The sequence below is a fragment of the Sinocyclocheilus anshuiensis genome, unplaced genomic scaffold, assembly GCF_001515605.1.
Source record: "Sinocyclocheilus anshuiensis isolate Anshui unplaced genomic scaffold, SAMN03320099.WGS_v1.1 scaffold184, whole genome shotgun sequence".
Lineage (NCBI taxonomy): Eukaryota > Metazoa > Chordata > Actinopteri > Cypriniformes > Cyprinidae > Sinocyclocheilus > Sinocyclocheilus anshuiensis.
Genome location: NW_015557077.1, coordinates 76040 through 87966, shown reverse-complemented (window position 1 = coordinate 87966; position 11927 = coordinate 76040). Strand labels below are relative to the sequence as shown.

The 11927-nt window shown below is 30.7% G+C and overlaps 1 protein-coding gene across 2 annotated transcripts in view; it reads right to left on the bottom strand.

Moving 5' to 3' along the window:
* The window catches only part of xylb (xylulokinase homolog (H. influenzae)), a 31921-nt gene that overhangs the window by 1237 nt on the left and 18757 nt on the right, over positions 1-11927 (bottom strand). Inside the window, exons 15-19 of one of the 2 annotated variants that reach the window (XM_016471507.1) lie at positions 11190-11286; positions 8696-8754; positions 7713-7800; positions 3362-3456; positions 3018-3202 (exon numbers count right to left, since the gene is read on the bottom strand). In XM_016471507.1, coding sequence (XP_016326993.1) covers positions 3173-3202; positions 3362-3456; positions 7713-7800; positions 8696-8754; positions 11190-11286 — 369 coding nt within the window. In that variant the 3' untranslated portion in view covers positions 3018-3172. Of the gene's footprint in view, positions 1-3017; positions 3203-3361; positions 3457-7712; positions 7801-8695; positions 8755-11189; positions 11287-11927 lie in introns of those variants that run through there. The other variant, XM_016471505.1, reaches the window with a different exon arrangement.

Below are 11927 nucleotides of genomic sequence, written 5' to 3'. Positions count from 1 at the left end.
GAGACAGACAGACAGAGAGACAGACAGACAGACAGACAGACAGACAGACAGACAGACAGACAGACAGACAGACAGACAGACAGACAGACAGACAGACAGACAGACAGACAGACAGACAGACAGACAGACAGACAGACAGACAGACAGACAGACAGACAGACAGACAGACAGACAGACAGACAGACAGACAGACAGACAGACAGACAGACAGACAGACAGACAGACAGACAGACAGACAGACAGACAGACAGACAGACAGACAGACAGACAGACAGACAGACAGACAGACAGACAGACAGACAGACAGACAGACAGACAGACAGACAGACAGACAGACAGACAGACAGACAGACAGACAGACAGACAGACAGACAGACTGACTGGTAACAAACTTGTGTGGTTTTTGCTTTTATCAATTGGTGGCAAATATAATGGGGGGGAAAACAATGATAAATAAACAATTTCATTTATTTTTATAATTTTATTATAACAATTATTGCTATTATATCATTATGTATTTATTCATTTTATATTTATCTTTAATGATGATGATTTAGTAATTATTATTATATTTATGTTTAATGATTATTTATATTTAATGATTATTAATTATTATTTTTACCACTACTACTGTTTTATATTTTTTAATAATAATAATAATAATAATAATCATCATCATCATTTACTCACTCCATATGACTTTCTTTCTTCTGTGGAAAACATGTCAAGCTCCAGATCATCTGAGGCCTCGGAGCCTCTAATACAAACTACATCTTCAACATTCAGATCAACCGGATCATAATGCTTCGTGTTGAGCTGTCAAAGCCAAACTCATGCATAGTAATGAGGTTCACAGAGCATGATGGGAAATTTCCTTCAGTTTGCCTTTAGCTAAATAGAGCTGTCAGTCTTTCAGCTGTGATCGGGAAGATAGTTAAAACGCTCCTGACAGGTAAACTGGACCGCCAGAAAAACAAGACGCAATATAAACGGTTCATTATAACAAATCATACTTGTATTTGACATATTCATTTTCCAGAAACAAAAAGAAATCAAAATTTCCATAGAAGAGTTCATTGCACTATGCAAAATACTCTAACTTCCAGAACTTAAAACTTCCTCCACAGCTGGGTTTCTCAAACTGGGGTTTGTGAATTGATGAAAAGCCCAAATTAAGTAAATCATAAAAAAATTTAAAAATATGATAAATAATTTTAAAACATTCAAAATATCCCCACCCCCAAAGGGATAAAATATTCTATTTATATATATATTTTTTAATTTAAATATAATGATAATGTAATGACTAAATGATAATTATTATAAAATTACTTAAATATAAGTGTATTAAAATAAAGAAAGAAATGCATTTAAATAAATAACATTTTAAATGCAAACTAATTAAATTACATGCATTTAAAAATAAATCATATGCATTTAAAAGAATAAATTTAAATGCACTTAAAAATAAATGTAAATGCATTTAAAAAAATAAATGTGTTTAAATAAATTCAAATAGAAATAAATAAATATATTCAAATGCATATAAATACATGTAAATGCAAATAAATATATTCATTCATTCATTTAAATGCAAATAAAACAAACAACCAAAAAACAGTTTCCGCAAAAATAAGAAACAACTAATAGCATGTATATGTGCAATGTTGCCTTTCGAGAAATGAGGCAGTGCACAACAGCACACTGGGGTTAATACTGGGGTCTAATGCATAATACACAGTAAGGAGGAAAGAAAATCATTTCGCTTGCATAAAATGAGTGCACACTAATTTCTGTCTGACATGAGGTGAAAAAGTGTTCAAAACCATATAATTCTTATAATATTGCTACGCCTGACCTCGGCCATTCAGGATCATGTACACATGATATAAATGCATCAGTCTCATATTATTCTCTGTCAGGTGAGGCTGCATTACTCTCATCCTGCAGGTTCATGGGGTCTGACTGTGTTTGTAAAGCTTCCACTCAATGAAAGAGGCTTTGTCTAAATCCAGCGGCATTCAGCTCGTCCCCTGCGTGTGTAATTTCCCTCACAATGCGTCTCTGCGGAGGGGATGAAGCGTTTAATGAAGACGCACTGACTCATGAAGCAGGTCAGCGTTCAGCGGAGAGACGCGATCATGTGCAGCGTTCAGAAGATCAGAGCGACCGAGATCTGCTGTTTCACTACTGAACGCCATCAGTCAGACATATGAATCACTAAGCTTATATTTCTAGTCACCAGTAAAGAGAAGAGATGAGTTACTACATCAAACACTCATTCAACATCTACATGGATTTATTCAAAACACAAAACCGGTCTGAACTGAATCGTGATCTGAAGGCTCATGATCCCGATCTTGAGTTGAGGACTAATGAATATTAATACTGTTTAATGACAAATTATATTTTGGTTGTGAATAACTGCATGTCCTGATTTGAATAAAATAAAATAAAATAAAATAAAAAATAAAATAAAATAAAATAAAAAACAAAATAAAAAATAATTTATCTGATTTTGTCCTTTTTAGAGATTTTAAATCACATTCTAATTTTCATGTTATGGAATAGAGCAGCTCAGACAAAAAAATAAATAATAATAATAATAATAAAATAAAAAAATGAAATAAAATAAAATAAAACAAAATAAAAATGTATCTGATTTTGTCCTTTTTAGAGATTTTAAATCACATTCTAATTTTCATGTTATGGAATAGAGCAGCTCAGACAAATAAAATAAAATATTTATCAACTTTTTTTAAATGAATACATTTCAACTTTTTTAACAATTTGTAACAATTTTCCTTTTTAGAGATTTTCACCATAAATCAAAATTAATATTAATAAAATAATTAAATAAAACAAAATAAATAAATGCATCAACTTGTGGCACTTTTTTGTTTCGATTTTCACTATAAATCACAATGCAAATGACATTTTATGGAAAAGAGCAGCTCAGACAAATGAAAATAAAATATTAGTATCGTTTAATGACATTGCAAATTATATTTTGGCTCTGAATAACTGTTTCACTATGAATCACGACTACAATAAACGGAACTAAAACACATAAAAAACACACTACGTAATGAAACTCAATTGAAATGCAATGAACTGCAATATGTTCCTACATAAAAAGGAATGTCAGTGATGAAATCAAGGAATCACTGAATCATTTTGTAATCGATTCTTTGAAACGAACCTGTAAAAGAAAGTGATTCACAGACATCAGTACATCAACAATTTACTCTGCGAAGGATTTATCTTTGATGTTATGCACAGTAACGTCACCAGCATGAGACGGAGTTTTGTGTTTTGTGATTTAGAGAGGAATATGAATTGTGATATTGTGTATCTGTACCTCTTGCGCTCCCGGCGCGGGTCTGACGGCCAGCTGCGGTTCTGGAGCGTTTCTGAGCGTCTCTGTGAAAGATGCTCCTGCTTCTGCCTCCAGACCTGCACAAACACACATTCAGTCATACAGCGTCACTGAAGAAACACAGAACCAGTTCAGTTCAGGATCACAGCTCCGCTACACTCTTACAAATAAAGCTGCTTCACAGTGAGGCCACAGAAGAACCTTTTTGTCTGAATGGTTCCATAAAGAGCCTTTAACATCTGAAGAACCTTTCTGTTTCACTAAAGCTTCTTTGTGGCGAAAGACGGTCATGCAGATTATAAGAAGGTAAGAAAGAGACGGTTCTTTAAAGAACTTTTGGTTCTGTGGAACCAAAAATGGTTCTATGGCATCGCTGTGAAGAACCTTTTAAGCACCTTTATTTTTAAGAGTGTACATATTACAAACATTTGTGTTTCATAAAGAGTTTAAGGGATAATATAAATTAAAATTCTGTCATCATGGACTCGCTCTCATGCCAAATGCCATGTTTTTCAGTGCGTCAGGTCACTTTTGTTGTACTTTTATGGTGCTTATTTTGTCCATTTTAGAGAATTTAACTATAAATCGCAATCAAAGTTTCATTTTATGGAATAGAGTAGCTCAGACAAAATGAATCAATCTTCTTTTTTGTGTTCTTCTTAGAGCTTTTAATTATAAATCCCAATCGAAATTCCATTTATAGAATAGAGCAGCTTAGATTAATAAAATAAATGTAAAAATAAAATACAATTATAGAAAATATTATTTTTTATTAATCCATTTTAAAGCTTTTAACTATAAATCCCAATCATTTTATAGAACAGATCAGGTCGGACAAATACAATTATTTAGATAAATAAGAAATTATTTAAATTAATAAATACATTCATTAGTTGAATTTTAACTATAAAAAGTACTTATAAAAAAGAGCAGCTTAGACCAAAATAAATAAATAAATAAAACCTTTATGGTGCTTTTTTTTTTTTAGAGCTTTTAACAATAAATCCCCATGTAATTTTTAATTCACACGAAGAAGTGTTAATGAAGAAAGTCGTACACATTTTTAGCACCAGCTCATTAAAAAAAATGTTGACTGGAGAAATCCACAATTCTCTGACCTTTATAAATCCAGATGTCTCATTAAGAATATCTTCTACTTCTCCACTGGGAACTTTGCTTTAAAAGAAATGCACTTTATATCTGAAACCAAAGTACTTGATGAACCCAAAGACCGCATGTGATGCATTGGTTTCTTCCACTAACGCTCATAACTTAGATAAGAAAGTTCAAAGATTGGGTCTAACACACAGTTTTGGTGTGACGGTGATCAGCACTGATCGATGATTTAAAACTCTTCGTCTGAGAAGTTTAATTAGCATTTAAAACGGGTAAAAATCAAGGTTCAGACCAGCAGTGATCTGAGGTCTCATCTTCTACACAATCTTCAGATGAACATTATAGCAGTGAAAAGCAGCAGAATAATGAAAGCCTTATCGAACCCAGAAACTGAAATAAAAGCAATTTCTTCTGAGAGGATGCAATGAAAAGCGCCGGCCAGCCGTATGACGTCATGTGAGATCCGAGGCCTTATTAAATCATAGAACCCATTTCAAAATCAGGTGAATAAAGGGCTTATAAAACACGCTCTGCCAGAGGACCAGAAGAGAAGAGATGTGCATCTGAATTTGATATATCATAGATTTCTGAATCCTGACAGATACAGCACTGGCAGGAGTGCTTAAGCATCAAATACAACATAATAATGTGACATAATATGGATTATGCACCTTCTTATTTTTTACATTTTATATATCAAAAATAATATAATTTATTTATTGTGTGTGTGTATGTATGTATATGTATATATACATACAGACACAATAAATAAATTAAATTATTTTAGATTTTATATATACATAATATATACATAAATTGCAAATAGCTATTAAATTGTGAAATTGTTAAAGAATGAATTGTTAAAGTATTTCATTCTTTGGATTGTCCGAAATAAATATTTTTTTTATTTATTTATAATTGTTATTATTATTATTATTATTAGTACTACTTAACTTTATTTATATATAATACTTTAAATAAATAGTAAATATATAATAGTACAAACAGTAAATACATTTTATAAATATGAAGTCATTAAATAGTCATACACATAAAAAATAAAATAAATCCATATAGTACTTAGAGTAAATAGAAATTTATTATATTTAAATATTACATTTTGTATTTAAATATAGACAGAATACACTTACACTAATATATATATATATATATATATATATATACACACACACACACACACTTATATGTATGTGTCTGTGTATTTACATTTAAAGATTTTATTAGATTTTTTTTAAATTGAAAATGTATATATATTTTGCTAAATCCATAAATTTAAATCTAATTACATTTACATTTAGTCATTTAGCAGATGCTTTTATTCCAAATTTAATCTAATGACTCTAAATATTCATTATATTACATATTTAAAAAGTTTAAAACATATATGATTTTAAAAATAATTTTCTTATTTTTAAAAGATTATTTTATATATATTTTTTAAGTTTTGAAAGAAATGTTTTTGTTGATATCTCCGCACTGTTTTCTGCGGGTCAGTGATGCTGTATCGTCCGTCTCTATGGAAACGAGTAGCATTTCCAGCAAAGGGATGAAGCCAATCTGTGTCTGTTCTCCCAATTAACAGCAGCTCGTCGTCAGGATTAATGATCAATAAGAATCATCTGTAAACCCTTCAGAAAGCCACTCTCCACGGCTGTTAAAGAAAGGGCCCTGAGCTTTAATCAATGCTGATATGAAGCAGAAAGTCTTCATCAGGCTGTGATTAAAGCCTCATCCGCTTGTTTGATTCTGACGGGACATGAGCCTCTCCATCATATTCTCCTGATCAGACTCATGCGTCTCACACACTCACAGCAAACACACATCATTAGCACACATCGATGCGGATCGAGCAGGAGACGCTGGCGCTGAACTGAAGTACAGACAGTTATACAGAGATCCTTCTAATAACTGTCTAGGGTGCCAAATATAAAATAAAGTCAACAAAACAGCTCTATTTTGCCAGATTTACATAAATAATATTTTTGTCAAATTTTTTCATGCATTTCATTTGTCTAAATGTAAATAGTAAATCTAACTTTAAATCAAAATATAAAATATAAACAAAAAAACTAAGAAAATTCAAGGCAAATTTTGCAGATTTACCTAAATAATTTTTTTTTTAATTCAAATTTCATACATCATAGTCTTAAGTATTTTTCATGCATTATAGTAGTTATATGTAATGAATAAAAAATATTACTTATAAATCTTAAGCCAATTTTTGTCCAAATGTAAATGTTAAATCTAAACAAAAATCTTTACATCTTTAACCCAAACATCTTTACAAACAAAATGTAAAAAATATATATATATAAATCAAATAAAATATATTACATCGATGCGCCGTGTTGATCAACATACAAATATTGAATATTTAAATTAAAATGTAAATTACATGCACGTTAAATATGCTAATAGTTTATTTAGTCATTAAAATATATAAAAATGAGACATCTGAAACTGCATTATCTTACTTAATGTGAATCTGGCTTATCTAGTAGATCTAGCGGTATCATGTAAACAAATGTTAAAATGCCCCTATTATGGATTTTTGACATTTTCAAAATTTTGCATTTCATGCTGTGTGCATCCTGCAAAGTTTTACATCTGAACGTGCACCGTGTATAAAGTTATTGTCTCTCAACAGAAAGAGTCGACTGAGTCATTTAAACGAGTCGTTTTTAAAACGAATCCCAAGCAGTTTCATCTTGACGTCAACATGAAACATTAACATATTGCCCGCCCACTTGTTAGTCTTTTCGGTTGGTCTGAATGAAAATGCAAATTCATTCTTTTCCACTAGCTGCCGCTTTTGGAGCATAAAAATAGCCGTTTCCCCGGTAACGCTGTACACAAAGCAGCACTGCGCTCACAAACACTGCTTTATCAGGCATTACAGGCGAGATCCAATCCGACCAATCACTGCAGATTAGCGTCACGCAAAGCAGGGGTTTGGAAAAATGAATCGTTGAGTGAATCGTTTGGGAGTCGTTGAGCAAGTAAGATAAAAAATAAATGCATATTATAAGACAATGAAAGTGTTTTTTTTAGCTTGTATGCATGTCAACCTGTTGTTGGGGACTCCCAAAACCAAAATATGAACCTTTCATAACCCATAATAGGGGCACTTTAATAGTTGGTCTCTATGGGTCTCCACAGGAGCAGAATTATCAGATAATATAATTATTATTATTACCATGTACGGCTCTGTAAGCGCAGCCCAGACAGGCCGAGTTTGTCACGTCGATGATGTAAACCGGAGCGCTGAAGACGTCAGACAGAACCTGCAGCGTTGAGAAGATGAATGAGCATTACATTAATCAAGACATTTCAAAATCATTTGAGAAGCATGCACATGTGTTGGTTTTGTAAAAACATTTAAAAATAAATATGAAAAATGCACATTTTTCGGTCATTATACTTGGATAAATAACGTAATTTTTTCCCCAATGTCAAATGCAAATATTAAATATTCAAAATAAAAAATAAAGTACACTTGCATATAAAATCTTAAATCAGTTTTTTCCAAATATAAATGCAAATATGAAATCTTAAAAAAAAAAAAAATTCAATAAGTATAAGTCTTGAATCTAACATGCAAATATCAAAAATTTTAAGATTTAAGATTTACATTTAATGTGTTAATAGTTTTTTTTTTATATTTAAATTTGTAAAAATGTCACACCCAAGCACCTTCCAATCAATGCAAAAAAAAAAAAAAAAAAAAAAAAGGTTCTTAGTATTTTTGTCTTGTTTTCTAGTATAAATATCTAAGAATTCTTGAATCAAGATTAATTTACTTTACAAGTAAAATGACTACAGATATTTTATTTTCTGAACAAATTATCAAAATTATGTTAGTTTTTGCTTAAAACAAGCAAAAATATCTGCCAATGGGGCAAGAAAAATAATCTTGTTTAGCCTTTGAATTAAGATTATTTTTCTTACCTCATTAGCAGATATTTTTGCTTGTTTTAAGCAAAAGCTTACAAAATGTTAATAATTTCTTCAGAAAACAAGACTTAATATCTTAAGTCATTTTACTTGTCAAGTAAATGCATCTTGGTTCAAGAATGTTTAGACATTTATACTAGAAAACAAGCCAAAAATACTAAGTAAGAAAATCATTTATATAAATCTGGCAAATCTCAGCGTTGTTTTGCAAAATACTGTAAATACCTGTAAAATGTCCTTGTTGGATGACGCTCCTCCTGTGGCCAGCACTCGTGTACCAGCAACTATAAAACAGATTAATTCATGTTATACTGTATATCATCATAAACCACACTTACTGAGACACAGCCCCTGTGACAACTAGCCCCGGCCTACGCTACAATAACAGAGGAGCTGCGAGCTGATCTCTCTATGCATGTGTTTGTATGATCCCACGCCAGACATCAAACATGCTAACGATGCCATCAGGCCGCAATGAGACATAAAACATTATGTTATGCTAATTAAAGCATAATTCAGGCTGCATGAAGCATAAAAACAAATGTTACGCAATAAAACGGCACATAAATAGAAAATCAAAAAATTATTGCACTTGTAAAATTCATCATGATGAACAGATTTATGATCAGTAAACAGCATCTTAATAAAAGCATGAACCTGATAATCAGGTATAAATTAAATAATATTTAAATAAAATCCCATGCATGCAAAATAGTACGATTTTAAAAAGCAAGCAAGAAATGCAAGAAAGAAAGAACATTTACAAAACATATAAAATTCTAATATTTCCACATAGTTTAATAAATATATAACCAAATTTAAATAAGTGCATACACACATACGTTTTATATTTAAAAAAGCAAGAAATAAAGAAACAAAGAACCCAAGAATAAAAAAATAATTAAATTAAAAATGCAAACGTCTAACTGCATTCCATTCATTATAGTTTAAGAAATATAAAAACTAAATTAAAACTAAAATAATAATATATAAATGTTAATTTTAAATATTTCTTTCTAAACGTAGATATAAATATATTAAACATAACTTTACAACTTTAAGTCAAAATAGTCAAATTAAAGCAAGCAAGAAAGAAGCACATCAATTAAAAAATCTTACTTATAAATGCAAATATGCATCATTTAAATATGAATTAGTGATGCCTCCCATTTGGATTTTTAATTAGCATTCTGATCATTCGAATTTGCATTGAGGGTTTATTATATTAAGATTTATACATTTTTAAAATATTCATTAAGGAATAAATGTTATTTGATACTGAAATGCATTACAGATATTCAACAGAGTGAATAATTTCAGTATCAATATCCTAAGATCTCCGCCCAAATGAATCAGAATAAACAGTGTGAGGGGTGTGGCCTTCATCATCATCATCAGTATCTTATTATAGGGATATATTGCAAAGCACATGTATAATCAGGAGAGAGAGAATCATAAAGACGGTTGTGTGGCTGTTAAATGCTGAGTAATGTAAGTGTGTAACGCATTGAGACGCAGCCGTGCATCAGTCCTGCATCATCCAGATGTTTGTGTTGACTACAGAAGAGTGCATTATTAATGAGTATTGATACCCTGACCTTCACTCAGCACAAATCGTCTCATAGAACAGAAAACATGCGGATATATGTGAAATCCTGCTGGAAGAGACACGGATATCACTGGAGGGAACCTTTGATTAGTGCAACCCTAAAGTTTGGGCTAAGATTTTTTTATTTTTTTGAAAGAAGTCTCTTCTGTTCAGCAAGGCTGCACTTATTTGATCAAAAATACACTGAAAAAATGTGAAATAATATTACAAGTTAAAACAGCTGTTTTCTATGTGAATATCTGTTAAACTGTAATGTATTTCTGTGATTCGCAGCTGTATTTTCAGCATCATTACTCCAGTCTTCAGTGTCACATGATCTTCAGAAATCATAATAATATGCTGATTTGCTGCTCAAGAAACATTTCTGATTATTATCAATGATGAAAACAGTTGTGCTGCACAATATTTTTGTGGAAACTGTGATGCATTTTATTTTTCAGGATTCACAGATGAACAGAAAGCTCAAAAGAACAGCATTTGTTTGAAATAGAAATATTTTTATAAATTATAATATGTAAAATAAAGCAATAAGCCCTGTGAAGCCGTGGTTTACGTCGTGCCTAACAATGCCCCTTAGCTGTTATAAATTCACTGTAAACCACGGCTTCTTGGGGCTTACTGCTTTATTTTACATATTATAATTTATAAAAATATTTCTATTTCAAACAAATGCTGTTATTTTGGACTTCAAACTTTTGAGAAAATATATTATTTTATTATTTTAATGAATATATTTTTAAAGATAGAAACACATTTGCATTTACATTAATGCAATAGATGGAAAAAGGAAATGTTCTCCTGCTGAGAAATAAGCAGCTGTATTTGTGTAACATATTGTTTTAATAATAATAATGATGATACAGCATATGAATAATGAATACAGCGCATGAGAACGGTTCCTAGCCTGTATATAGGAACATTCTGTTGCTTACAGACAGGTTACAGAAGGCAGTTAATGATTTTACTTAATGAAAGCATTAATACATATTTTTGATTTTAATATTTCAAGCACAACACAAACTCATACAGCAGTTGTAGTGCACTTGCTGAGCTAATACAGACGACTGGCCTGGAGAAACAGCAGTAATGATTGAGACACCAGACACTCACTGATCTTGTAGCCCAGTTTTTCTGCATGAACTCGTTTGGCCAGGAACTGTCCTTCAATCAGAGCTCGGATTTCCATCTCGTGCTCAAACGAGGCGACCTGAGCGAGAGCGAACACAAAGACGCGAGCCGCCCATCAGGACGAGAACAGAACCAAAACACGAGGTTTTACAGATAAGACCTGATTATCTAGTTCTTTAGAAACACTGTGTGCTGCTGGTGCTTAAAACAAACCAAACTCCAAAACACTAAAGAAATCATCAAGAACATTTGTATAATATAATATATATAATATAATATAATGTAGAGGTAATCAAATGAAGCTTGTTTTTAAGACCATTAAGATTTTTTTAGACGTTATTTTCATGATAATTAACTCGCATTACTGTAATGCAAAAAAACTAAATAAATAAAAATAAATAAATAACATGTTTAAATATTTTAAAAAAGAATAGAATATTTATTTACTTTATATTTTACTTATATTTTATAGAAATTATATTACTGATTTAAATTAAAAACTAATACATTTATTTTTTTTGTAAAAGTATAAAAAATATTATTAATTAAATAAAAAGATATATATAAAATTGTATAAAATAAAAAAAATATATATAGAATTTATTTACTTCTTTACATCTCTATTATATTTTATTTATTATGCAAAAAAAAATATTAAGTAAAACAGTGACGAGTTAGATTTTGTTGCATTAAAGAGACTAATGTACTTAATTGTCAGTA